The sequence below is a fragment of the Acinonyx jubatus genome, chromosome B4 (genome assembly GCF_027475565.1).
Source record: "Acinonyx jubatus isolate Ajub_Pintada_27869175 chromosome B4, VMU_Ajub_asm_v1.0, whole genome shotgun sequence".
Taxonomy (NCBI): Eukaryota; Metazoa; Chordata; class Mammalia; order Carnivora; family Felidae; genus Acinonyx; species Acinonyx jubatus.
The window spans coordinates 48469893-48484180 of record NC_069387.1 but is presented as its reverse complement, the minus strand read 5'-3'; the positions used below and the strand labels follow the sequence as shown (position 1 = coordinate 48484180).

The window sequence follows — 14288 nt, the reverse complement described above, 5'->3', positions numbered from 1 at the left end:
CTCTTGTCTCTTTCACAAAGACAGGGAAAGTACGGAGAAGGTACTATATATATATACATATGTATATATATATATATATGCCTGCTGAATGAAAGAATTTGAAATTATAATAATGATCGCATCCTGAAGAGTCAACAGTAGGAAAAAAAAAAGGAAAATAAACTCTGTTTATAAAGATAGAAGGCTAAACTATGTTTCTTGTTTCAACTTTGGAAAACTATCAGAAACATTGAGGTTTCTCTCTGCATACTGAAGGGAAAGAAAAATCTCCCCCAAAACATCAAAATGTACACAGCTAGAGCTCCTTTGCCAAAACAAATATGAGAATCATCACAACCTACCTTCCCACCGAATCCACAACACAAACTTAATAATCTTAAAGGAAACATGAATGTGTTCTTTTTTTTTTCCACTAGAAAATTAACTAAATCACTCTTTCTGTTAGACCATCTCGCATCTGTACGCAATGAGAAATCTTTAGGCTCTGTCCCCTCCAGTGTCGGAGACCATGGAGAAGATAAACTCATGTCAATTTCCAAAATCACCATGAAGAGTGCTTTTAATTCCCATTAGTCACTGGCATTATTTGAATAAAATAGGCTCCTCTTTAGACACAATGCACTTTTCAGTTACCTACCACCTACCACCTACTTTACTGCCTAACCCTCTTGATTTTTCCGATATGCTTTCATTCTCATTTTAATACATGTCTTCACTTCCTGAATCAAAACATAAAAGGCTAATTTCTCCTAAAATCTGCTTATAGAAATGTTGCTAACCAAATATAAAAAATATCATAAAGAAATTAATTAGGGGCGCCTGGGTGGCTCAGTCGGTTAAGCGGCCGACTTCGGCTCAAGTCACGATCTGGCGGTCCGTGAGTTCGAGCCCCACGTCGGGCTCTGTGCTGACAGCTCAGAGCCTGGAGCCTGTTTCAGATTCTGTGTCTCCCTCTCTCTCTGACCCTCCCCTGTTCATGCTCTGTCTCTCCCTGTCTCAAAAATAAATAAAACGTTAAATAAATTTAAAAAAAAGAAATTAATTAAATATAAAAGTGACAGGCAGGATTTGTCAAAAATAATATATAGTAATTAAAGATTCTCTGAATCTCTAGTTAATCTGGGTCACTCTATTATTTACTGCAGGGTTCTGAATCTGAAATGTCCTTAGGAACCCTGTGAGGAGCTTGTGAAAATGAAGAGTCCTGGACTCCTCCCCCTACAATGGACAGTTAAAGCTACTGAGCAGCTCAGAAACGTTCATTCAAGGATCTCTACGTTGGAGACATAGGGTGCATACCTTAAGCATGCCAGATACCTAGTTTAGTGTCAAATGTTAGGCACTTGAATGAAATCTCACACACACACACACACACACACACACACACACACTCCTACCTAGTGGTCATGGGGGCAAGAATGTGACCACTAGGTGTTCAGTTGAAAAGCTTATCCAAATCTGGATTACAAAAGTAGTTAAACTGGATATTTTTACCAGCCATTAAAGACCACAATCTTGACATCATTAGCCACATTCCAAAAGAACCAAAGCACCCGTTAAGTGGCACCTTTTTAAGAAGTAATTACCAGAAGCCACTCTTATATCAGACTTTGCTTTAGGGGAGGAAGGCCTGACTCTACAAAGAGAGTCAGAAGTTGCAGCTAGTGTCTCAACATTTTAAAAATTCTGTATAGTTTGCTGGAGCGGAGATGAAACATTTATCCTTCTCTTGCAACCACTTTGGTTTCCAGGGGACTGACTCACAGCTGAGGCAGGCGGACGAGAGGTACATCCGTAGACACACACACAACACACACCAAAGTTAACTGAAAAATTTCAAAGTGCCTTTTTATGCCTTTAACTCAAAGATGAACACATTTCAAGGTGACCCAATCCTCAAGTGACAGACAGTGTTTTAAAAGGGCCAGAGCTCTCCACTTAAACAATTTCTAGTGACATGTTTAAATCGTATCCTCAAGGGCTCTATCTGCTGTCCTATTTACCAGTCTTTCTTTCCTGGCAGAGGCATCTCATTTTAAGTGAGCGCTTGAAGTTCGTCTTCCTTCCTAACAATTAAAATCTACGGGGCTTAGATGCTTTAAAAAATTTTTTTAACTTAAGAGGCACCATGGAAAACTTTTAATTATTTAACTATACGACCAACCCAAATTATTACTTTATAGGTTTTTTCTATTTATCAGAACAGTATCAGAATAATAAAAGACAGCCTCATCATCATGCTTACGAGCAAACAGTAAAAGAACTTATAAGGTAAAATCAAAGCTAGCATTCATAAAAGGATAATCATAACATTCACTGTGTATGTATTTTATATATAGAATAGGAAGGATTGCTTTCATCTTTCTTCACTAAAATATTACCCTTAGCCATTACAAAATGAGAAGATTACACTAGAAATCTAAAAATTGGGTTCCTATAGTTAATGAAACATGACAAGCTGGTCTTACTCAGTTCCTTCACAGAAACTACTCCCTTCACCAAAATACCCTTCACCAAAAAACCTCCCCTGAATTGTTCTGTATCTTTCCAATCTGACTACTTCTCTGTAATGATTTACGTGACTAACTCCCTTAGCTGACTGTGAGCTACAGGGAGAGCAGAGAACAGGCAATATTCACTTTGGTATCCCAGCTATTCCCATAAGCATCCAGAACCAAGTGCCAGGAACAGTGGGCACTCCACAGTTTGTTTTTTAAAAGACAGACTGGGTGGCTCAGTCTGTTGAGCACCTGGCTCTTGATTTTGGCTCAGGTCATGATCCCAGGGTCGTGGGATGAAGCCCCACATCAGACTCTACGCTGACTGTGGAGCCTGCTGGAGATTCTTTCTTCCTCTGCTCCCTCCCCAACTTATACTCTCACTCTCTCTCTCTAAAATAACAAAAAATTAAAAAATACAAAGAGACAAGACAAAGAAATTTAAAAAACTAAAACCCCTTTACTCTGATCACTTGGAGATCACTTCCAGGTCCCCACCCCGAGACACTCTGAGGCACATCAGCACATCTACATAAGGAACTTCCAGAGGAAGGCTGGTTTTAACATGTCATCCCATAAAATTTCTAATGCAATGACATCTAAACCTACTCTCCAATCTACCAAAGATTGGATATTTCCATTCTCTCCCAAGATAAACTTCTTCGCTGAAACAAACTGCCATGGTTGAGATGTGGATCATGGGGGTGCCTGGCTGGCTCAATTGATACAGGCTGCGACTCTTCATGTTGGGGTCATGAGTCCAAGCCCCATGTTGGGTGTAGAGCATACTTTTAAAAAAAGAAGAAGAAGAAGAGGAAAAGAGAAAAAGGTTAAAAAAAAAAAAGTGGATGAATGTAAGAAAACAAAAAGCTTTCACAAAGACACAGGCAAACCTCAGAGGGTCACATTAAAATTATTCACCAATTGTTGACATGCCTTCTCTCGTCTTACAGATTGAGTACCCCCGTTGGTACCAAGAGACGAAGTGTGGTGGTTAAGCATACAATGTTAGCACCAAACCACCTAGGTTTGAACTCTGTCTCTGCCACATTAACTCTGCATAAGCTCTGCCTAACTGGTTTTTGGCAAATTATTTACACCTCTCTGTACCTCAATTTACACATCTGTAAAAAGGGCATCACAACAGAATCTTCACAGTGCTGTTGTGAAGACTAATTGAGATAACACAAAAAGTATTTAACACAGTGCCTAGCACATAGCTTAAGTCCTATGTTAACCACTATCTTTGTACCTAGCATCTAGGCAGTGTCTGGCACATGGCTGGTATTAAATAAAGAATATTCTCAAGCATCCTGCGCTTTGCCTAACTTTAAGATTTAAACTTTCATTCCAGGGGTGCCCGGGTGGCTCAGTTGGTTAAGCATTCAATTCTTAGCTTCAGCTCAGGTCATAATCTCACAGTTGGTGAGTTCCAGCCCCACATCAGGCTCTGACAGCGTGGAGCCTGCTTGGGATTCTCTTTCTCCGTCTCTCTCTCTCTCAATGCCCCTCTCACTCTCTCTCAAAATAAATAAATAAACTTTAATAAATAAATGAATAAATGAATAAATAAATAAATAAATAAATAAATAAAATTTCATTCCAAATACTTAAAAAATTTTAAAATAACTTTGCAGTGGAAAATCACCGTTACCAAAATCTACATTCTACACCAAAGTTATGCTTTAGCAGGAGTGGCAAAAATGAGCTCCCTAAATCCCCGATTCTTATCTAAGTTCTTAAAGGGAAAATAAAAATTATAATGCAAGAGAGCACTTGGTTATCACAATCCATTTAAGGTACAGTTTAGGTACATCTATCTAATTTCTTAAATAGACAAAAAAGTAACTGCTTATCACATTTGCAATTATTTTAATTGTAGACTTGGCTTGATGCCCAGCTCCTGAATCAGATGTAGGTCTTTGAAAGCAGAACTATCTTTGTCCATCTTGTATCCAGGGTAATATTACCCAGTACACAATTCGTACTCAATAACTAACTATTTTTTGAATGAATAAATATGCTTCATAAAATACAAAATCCCATCATGGTTCTTGGTTTGACAACTAGCCAAAACTAATCTCCTTTATCTGTGTTTTAAATAAGTAAGTTGCCCTTTCTGTTTGTTCTGACTTGCACTACAGAAAAGTCTCCACAGAGAAAAATAATCTCTACATTCCTCAGTAATCATGGCCCCTGATCATTCCAATTGTGGATATATGCCTAAAACAACCTCTTATTAATGCGCTACAGAAAATCCATAGACTTGGCCCCATTCCTCCAAATTAAAAATCAGTTTTGTTACTTTTTTTCCTATTGTTTTCAGATATAAGCTATTTGAAATTTTTCTTTCTGTACACAAAAGCTGACAGATACACAGATACAGAGTGGAAAGGTCTTAGAAGTCACCTAATACAATATCCCTACTTTCCAGATGTCTCCAAAGAAAATCACAATTGAAATAAAGTCACACTGTCAACATGGTTCCTAAGCCTCTTGGGACAAAACAAATATCAACTTTAATGATATTCAGAAAAGAGGGAGGTGTACATCCGCCAGCTCCTGTCTACAAAGAAAAGCCAAGGCAGAAGCCCCAGTTCTCCCAAGCAAGTAGTTCTAAATTCACTTGTTCATTCAACAGTTACATTTGAGGGCTTTCTGGCATGGTAGACGCTATTCTAGGTGTCTGAGATACATCAATGAACAAAAAGAAAGATCACTGCCCATGCTGTACCTACACGTTAGGCAGAACTTTGGAGGCATCCAGGAGAATAAAGAAAAGAACATAGGTTCATTTTAAGAGAATGCGCAGGGCCAGAAGCAAACCTTAGCACCACTAGTGGTTCTCAAACTTGAATGTGTTTCAGAACCATCCAGAGGAATTATTAAAAACTCGGAAGGCCCTGCGCCACCCCAGAGCTTCTGATTCATTAAGATCTCAATGGGGCCTCAAATGTCCATTGACAGATGAATGGATAAAGGTGTGGTATATATATACAATTGAGTATTACTCAGCAAAAAGAATCAAATCTTGCCATTTTCAGCTACATGGATGGAACTAGAGGATATTATGCTAAGCGAAATTAGTCAGTTAGACAAAGATAAATATCATATGACTTCACTCATATGTGGAATTTAAGATATAAAACAGATGAATATAAGGGAAGGGAAGCAAAAATAATATAAAAACAGGGAGGGGGACAAAACATAAGAGATTCTTAAATATAGACAACAAACTGAGGGTTGCCGGGGGCGCTGTGGGTGCAGGGATGGGCTAAATGGGTAAGGGGCATTAAGGTGGGCACTTGGGATGAGCACTGGGTGTTATACATAGGGGATGAATCAAAGGAATCTACTCCTGAAATCATTATTGCACTATGTGCTAACTTGGATGTAAACTAAAAAATATATATACATATACAATATATACATATACATATATACATATATATATATGGCAAAAAAAAAGTAGAAAAAAATATCTCAGTGGGGCCTTAGAATTTACATTTCTAATAAGCTCTCATCTAATGTAGACACTGCTAATCTAGGAAGCAAACTTTGAGAACCACTGACCTAGTTGGAAACAAAACGAGTAACCTGGCCAGAACCATAGGCTGCTTGCTTGACACCAGGCCCAGATTTAGGGGTTTCTCCCTTCTAACTCCAAAACGGTCCAGTCTTTATGAAGATATACTTGCCCGCTTAGGGCAAACACTGCCCAAAGAAAAATGTTTTTTTAGCTCTATGTTTGAGTTGGAGAAAATAAGAAATAAATGCTTTAAGTATAAAAGACCTTAAGCAGATTGCACTGACCACTAAACACTGACATAAAAACTAACATTAAAGTTAGAGAATTTGTTCTTTCTTTCATGTGTCTAAATGCCATGATAAAAGCATGTTTTCCCTAAAGGGCTTTATCATAAGGGCCAGGTTCAGTCTCAAATGAGCCTATTAATTAAAAAAAAAAAAAAAATCTATTAACTAAAAGTATATACACTAAAATATAAATAAGTGATTGGATTAGTAACAATTTTAGTTTTTTTGTGCTAATTGTGCTAAAATTTTTACAATAAACATGCATTTCTTTTGTAATAGGAAAGAGAATAAAAGTTACTTTCTTTAAAAAAGTGACAGTGTTCATTTAAAAAGACCTTTAATTAGAAAACTATAAAAGGCATTAGTTAATATGCAGCATAAATTAATACTGAATGATTTTTTTTCTTAGTACATAAATTCAAATAACTTATTTTACATTTTAGGTTAAATCTCTGTCTGGATTAATGATTAATATCAGTGAAGGAAAAAAATCCTTGAAATATATCTGATTTTATTTAAACAAACAGAATAAAACAAAACCATGATCCTTTATATAACTGCATAAAAATTACATTTACTATTATTCTACATAGCAATTGTGGGGTTTTTTTGTCATTTAGGATTTTTTTTAAGTTTATTTATTTTGATGGGAGGAGACAGAAGAGAGAGAAAGAGAGCAGAAGTGAACATGTGAGGGAGGGGTAGAGAGAAAGGGGGAGAGAATCCCAAGCAGGCTCCACACTGTAACCACATAGTTGGACGTGGGGCTCAAACTCATGAACCCCAAGTTCATGACCTGAGCCAAAATCAAGAGTCAAATGCTTAACCAACGGAGCTACCCAGGTGCCCCACAGCAATTTTTTTTTTAAGTTTTTTAACGTTTATTCATTTTTGAGAGACAGAGTGCAAGTGGGGGAGAGGCAGAGACAGAGAGGGAGACATAGAATCTGAAGCAGGCTCCAGGCTCTGAGCTGTCAGCACAGAGCCCGATGCGGGGCTCGAACTCACGAATTGTGAGATCATGACCTGAGCCGAAGTCAGTTGCCCAACCACTGAGCCACCCAGGTGCCCCGCCCCACAGCAATTTTTTGTCATTACTATTACTTTTCAACAGATGTATGGATGTGATGGGAATTCTTCCAAGTTAAGAAAGCTTTGATTGTATTTCTTGAAAGAAAAATAAACATGTAAGTTTTGGAAAAATAATGTTGTATCCTTGATGTGTACAAAGTTAAGACATCCATATCCCTGAAGATACCAAGGTAAGACCTACACTCCATCTCTATACCCCATCCACCATCTATCTGGATCTTCTAATCTAGGGGTATTCCTTATTACTAAAGTCCACATTCCATAGATACAACTAGAGTTTATTTTATTTATTTATTTATTTATTTATTTATTTATTTATTTATTTATTTATTTTTAGAGTGTAAAACATAATCTTCTGGGGCACCTGGGTGGCTCAGTCAGTTAAGCATGGGACTTCAGCTCAGGTCATGATCTCAGGATTCATGAGTTTGAGCCCCACGTCAGACTCTGCGCTGACAGCTCAGAGCCTCCTTTGGATTCTGTGTCTCCCTTTCTGTGCCTCTCCCTTACTGCTCTCATGCTCTGCCTCTCTCTCTCTCTCTCTCTCTCTCTCTTTCAAAAACAAATAAATACATAAGTACATAAATAAATAAATACATAAATACATAAATATATAAATAAGGCATAATCTTCTAAACAGCAATGACTAAAAGAGAATAAATTTGATGAAGAAATCAAGTGTCTTTATAAATCACACGCTAATGATTTAACAAAATTTCTGGACTACTTTTAGTCTAGAGTACTTAGAACAGTCACTTTTAAAGAAAATAAAGCACCTTATGTGTTATATACAATCATAGCTAATTTTCTGAAAATTAACCTCTAAAAATGTAATTCTATACAATATTACTATTCACTAACACTTATTAAGTACCCACAATGTACCAAACACTTTACATCCTCTCATTTGATCTCCAAACTACCCTATGAAGTTCTATTACAACCATTTTACAGATTAAGAAATTTAAGCACAAGTGATTAAGTAATTTGCCCAAAGTCACACAGCTAAAGTGAAGAACCAGGATAGAGATACCCCAGCTATGATACTTAAACTGAGATCCTTGACCTTCGGCTCCGATCATGGTTTTGCTGCGTTTTGAATTATAAATTTTTCACATTTTAGGAAATCAGAACTAAACTTTTCACCCAGTAATATTTAATAATATCAGTTAAATGAAAAATACTGACATAATTCAGGCACTCTTACAAATCTCTGTACCTCTAAAATCATACACAATTTACAGTAAGTTCTACAGTACAGAGATCTGGCAACTTTTCCACCAGCACGCCTTTTTGGGATACAGCTGTGTTAAAATTATCTACAGAAATCCAGCATGCACAGGGACCCTATTGAGTGGGTACAGAAGGTTTTTATCTTGTTTTGTTTGGGTTGCTTTCTGTTTTGGTTTTTTTAGTATTTTGGTTTGGTTTTTGGTTTGGTTTTGTTCTTTGCAACCAGAAAGCTAGAAGGTGAACGCATTAAGTTGGAAGATGAAAGTCTAATCCTTTGCTGTCTTCCGCTTACAACACAAGGCCTGGGTGCCAATGTGCACAAGAGTTTAAGTCTCGGAGGATCGGCCTTTGCTCAGCGTGCGTGCGGACGCGGCGCCACCCGTTCCCGCCCCGTCGAGCACTCCCGGCGGCCGACGCCAGGGCACCGGGTGGCGGCGAGCCCCGCGTTCGGCGGAGGGCGGGGGACGGAAGGCGATGGAGACGGGCGAGGACAACCCGCGGGGGCCTTACCCAGCTCCGTGCCCAAGTTGCGAGCGGACATGGCGCGGGCCACAGCAGCAGTCGCAGGCTCCTCAACGCCCAGCTCACCTCCTCCCAGCCCTTCCTGCGTTCCACCCCCTCGGCTCCGGCGCGCTCGCCCCGCCCCTGTCCCTCTGGGGGCGGGGCCGGCGACCTCTGCCCCCGGGCCCTCTGCCCCCGGGCCCTCTGCCCCCGGGCCCTCTGCCCCCGTCTGCTGCCCCGCGTAGGAATCCTGCAGCCCATCGCCCTGGCGCCTTACCGCAGGTATGCGACTCGAGCCCTAGCTCCCGAAACAATGCCACCAAAACCCGTTTTAAAATGCTTGAGCTGCCAACTGCACTGAATAAAGACATTTCGAAACTTTTAACTGTAAGATTAAGTAACCAGAGGGGAGAGCATTCCTCCCAGTTACTGTCCGAGGGCAGAGCTCTGCAGCCCCATGCCTGAAGGGCAGCAGTGGTCCCTTAGCCTCGTAAGGGCGGCCAGCGAACAAACAAGGGTCCAGAGCACACTGGGACTTCTAACCTAGACCTCGTGGAAAAAAAAGCAGATCAGTTGCCTGAAAAAAAAGGGGGTGGGGCTAGGAGTGAGAAGTCGGCTTTCTCAGCATAGCACTTGCAGTAATTAAGTGGGACAGTGGGCACATCAACTGCCTTTCTAAGGTTCATTTTCCTCGTCTCTAAGAAAAGACTTTGACGATTTCTTGGAGCTCTAAACTCTGAATCTGTAATACTAAGATTTTTTTCAGCCTAACTTGTCTGTAACCAGGAGGTTAAAATTGTCTAGAGTCATTCATCATAGACTACTAGTCAGCTCCTCTCTACTCACCATAAAAGGCACCTCCTCTCTGCTGGAAGGAAGAAAACTCCTAGTCGTGGCTTGTCCACCAGGAGCCAGTTACTGTGCTAGGTGCCTTTAGATGTATGATAGAATTTGAGTCTCAGAACAATCCTGCCAAGTATGTATTACATCTCATTGCTATACCTGCAGACACCAAGGTTCTGCATAAAGAGGCATCCTGGTATACTGGAAACTGACAAGGCTGGGAAAAGGCACACAAACCCCTTAATATACCAGCAATTCCACTAACAACTCATCTGTAAAATGGGGATGATCAAAATATATATGCCTTGCAAAGCTGTGTGTGTCGAGCATCTAGGAAATGTTATGGCATATAATAGGTGCTCAACAAATGGAAGCTGTTAATGTTATTGTCAAGTTCACAAAACAATTATAGGGCTCAACAGGAAAAGTAACCCCAGTCTTACTCCCTTACACTGAGCTGCCTCTCAGCTTTGTCAAGACATAGCTATTGCTCAGTAGTTTGAATGTGTCTAGATTCTAATCCATGTATAATAGCATGTTTTCCTTCATTTTTATTTTAACCCTCAAAAAGAGAAGAGCAAACCCTGAAAGTCTGGAGCACTTGCAGCTAGACCATCTGCTCTCAAGTAGAACATAAACAATGTCACAGAAAATCAACATCAGCCAAGGCCATTGTAACCATGATGAAACAACAAAAACAAGACCACTCGTACTCCTGTTTGAACACAGAAAAACATGAACATGTCCAAAACACAAAAATGACAAAATGGCCCTTTTCCTGCCTAATATAAGTGTCACTTCTTTATCTAGCAACTTTAACCTTACCCCCTTCTTCTTGTATTCTAAATAAGAATTAAGATGCTCTGTCATAGAACACTTGGGGCAGCTGGCTGGCTCAGTCAGAAAAGCATGCAACTCTTGATCTCAGAGTTGTGAGTTTGAGCCCCACATGGAATGGAGAGACTACTAAAAAAAATTTTTTTAATTAAAAAAAAAAAAAGAATTCTCACCACTTCCTTCCAGCATCCAACCCAGAGTAATGCTCTGCTTCCTTGAACCTTCCCCAAACCATGGAACACAAGCCCATTTCTAACACTCTCTGACACACCTCAGAGTCCTGCATGGTGAGTGTTCTTCCTTGTTTCAATAAATTAATAAATCCAAATTTATCCAACCACAGGTGTGTTCCTGTGATCTTCAGCTAGAGAGCACTGACATCCATACAAAGACAGTAGATGGAATTCTGCTTTTAGGGGCAGACACAACTCTAAGCCAGATTCTAAGCCACTTATATACACCCACATGCAACACAAATTTATTAAAACAAACAAAAACTGTGAGATCCTAACTTAGTTAAAACACAAGAATCAGGGAAGCCTCCTACAGCTGACATTTCAGCAATGTATCTGACAAAAACTTCTCAAGGACTTTTTCTAAAATTGACATGTTTCTAATACTAATCTGGAATTAATCTCTACAGTTTGAAAGTATGTTAAACTTTCAGGATTCAGAAGGATAGTAGGGATAGAAGGAAAAAAAATGAGTTTCATTTAACTTTTTCTTTTAAATGTTTATTTATTGAGAGAAACAGAGAAGGAGTAGGGGGAGGCGCAAAGAGAGAGGGAAAGAGAGAGAATCCCAAGCAGGCTCTGAGCTGTCAAAGCAGAGGCCAACTAGGGACTCCATCTCACTAACCATGAGATCATGCCCTGAGCTGAAATCCAGAGTCAGATGCTTAACCAATTTCCAGATGCCTCTTATTTTATTTTATTTTATTTTAATTTTATTTCATTTTATTTTATTATTATATTTTTTGGAGATGGGGAGAGATAGAGCATATGAGTGAGGGAAAGCAGAGGGAGAGAGAGAATCCCAAGCAGTCCGCACACTCAGCATGAAGCCCGTCAAAGAGCTCGATCCCACGACCTGGAATCATGACCTAAGCTGAAATCAAGAGTGAGATGTTCAACCAACTGAGCCACCCAGGCACCCCAATTTTTTAAGTAAGCTCTATGCCTATGCCCAACATGGTCCTTGAACTGACGACCCTAAGATGAAGAGTTGCATGCTTTACAGACTGAGCCAGCTAGGCACCACACAAAATAAGTTTAATGGGGGAAAATGTTGCCAAGTTTCACTTTGTGAATATCATTTTTAAACTTACTGCCTTCTGAAACTTTTGAAGTATCCCTAGGCAAGGCTTCTCCAAGAAAGATCTGTAGACCACTATTATGACACTGGAATCTCCCAGGAGTTTTTCCTAAAGCAAATTCTAGGCTTTACCACAGCCCTACTGAATCAGAATCTCTAGGATCATGGAATCCATATTTATTTTTAAGTTTATTTATTTATTTTGTGAGACTGAGAGAGAGGAGGAAGAAAGAGAATCCCAAGCAGGCTCCTGCTCAGTGCAGAGCCCAGCATAGGGCGTGATCTCACAACCATGAAATCACAACCTGAGCTGAAATCAAGAGTCAGCCACTTAACTGACTGAGCCAACCACACACCCCTGGAACTTATGATGTTTATGCAACCTAAATGTAAAGAATCATCAACCTAGGGGCAGAGAAAGCTATGCATGTCACCCTGAAGCTTCAGCCCAAATTGGCTCTTACATGAATAAAGTTATTTCAAGAATTGTATTTTTTTAATCCATGCAAATTTTGTCATTCTTTTTTTTAATATGAACTTTAAATTGCCAGATAAATTACTTGTCTTCCCATCCCCACTCCTTCTTCAATTAAAAGTAAAGCTCTAGGACTATGTCATATTTATTCTTGAAGCCTCAAGAACCTACAATGCCTGGGACATAAGAGTAATCCAATTGTTAACCTTCAAAGGGCATGGACCATTTGTGTTTGCTTGTTCACATGCCTAAGGTTTAGTGGCATCATTGGTACATGGTAAACTGTGTATATTTGTTAAATGAATAATTGTATATTATTGGCGGGGCTATTTTTTTTTATAATGCCCATGGTTTTATCCAGTCCAATTCCATTTGACTGTAGTCTCTATTCTATGATTTCTAAGAGCATTCACAGATTCCTTAGGTAAATATTCACTTGGAATATATGGATTGTAGCCAGATTTTCTAAATCAAAACAGGAAAGATATAGAAGCAAGGAGGACCAGACAAGAGTAGGAATGGCAGAATCTAAATCTTTCAGAACTGAAGGGACACTTATAGAACATCTAATTTCTATTTCATGGTGAAATAAAAGAAATAAGAAGTATATTCAGTCTTTTATAGAAGATACATTTATTCCATTTAAATAACAGTTCTTTATTCTGATACTAGGTCTTTACTACCAACTTGGATTTGTAAAAATGTCTCTTTTATGAAGACTGCAGTGGTAGAAAGAAAAAATTTAACAGCCTCACTTGGCAAGACTAAAAGCAAACCATTCTATCTTGCCCCTCACCCCTCCTTTTTCTTTAATCTATTGGTCCACAAAATCCCAAAGTTAGAGAATCATTGGTAGAATAAATCTATAATACTAGCTAATACTAAGTGCTTCCTATGAGTTAAGTTCTTTACATTATTCAAGATTTCAGAAAAAAAAAAAAACCCTGTTAGATATTTCCAAAAAGATGTATGTGTGAACTATCAATTTCTTTTACAGATAAAGAAACTAAGGCACTGAGAAAATAGTTTATGTGCTAGAGGATGATTTAAAACCCAGGCAATAGGGGCACCTGGGTGGCTCAGTCAGACTCTTGACTGAGTGTCAGACTCTTGACTTCTGCTCAGGTCATGATCTCAGGATCGTGGGATCAAGCCCCATGTCAGGCTTCACCCTCAGCATGGAGCCTGCTTCGGATTTTCTCTCTCTCTCTCTCTCTCTCTCTCTCTCTCTCTCTCTCTCTCTCCCTCTGCCCCTTTCCCTTGCTCATGCTCTCTAAAGTAAAAAATAAATGAGTATTCTCCTTCTCCCTCTCCTTCTGCCCTTCCCCTACCTACAGACCACACACATACTGTTCCCACTATCTTGTTGAACCCAAACTCATTAGATCGGCCATTTAACCTCTGAAAGTCAGGTTTTCTGTATATAAAATAGGGATACTATCTTCATTGGGTTATGGATATATTCTGCCTAAGTTCTTTTCTCTCATTAATTATATAAGGTGACTCAACCTATAAAGTATTAGCTATCATGGCTAATGATAATAGGCTTTGGCCTTATTTCCACAGGTACTTTTGTTAGATGTCTCCTTTGTTTCTTCAGGAACTTTATCGATCTATAGTCACACTGTTGTAGGTGACACTATTTCACTGGCAATGGTGCATTCCTATAGATAAACAAA

General features: G+C 39.2%; 1 protein-coding gene across 3 annotated transcripts in view; it reads right to left on the bottom strand.

The window, feature by feature from the left end:
- The window catches only part of DERA (deoxyribose-phosphate aldolase), a 117803-nt gene extending 108457 nt beyond the window's left edge, over window positions 1-9346 (bottom strand). For 2 of the 3 annotated variants that reach the window (XM_027035634.2, XM_053225874.1), the window contains exon 1: window positions 9150-9346. In XM_027035634.2, coding sequence (XP_026891435.1) covers window positions 9150-9180 — 31 coding nt within the window. In that variant the 5' untranslated portion in view covers window positions 9181-9346. The remainder of the gene's footprint in view (window positions 1-9149) is intronic. The other variant, XM_053225873.1, reaches the window with a different exon arrangement.
- Between the last annotated feature and the right edge of the window lie 4942 nt (window positions 9347-14288).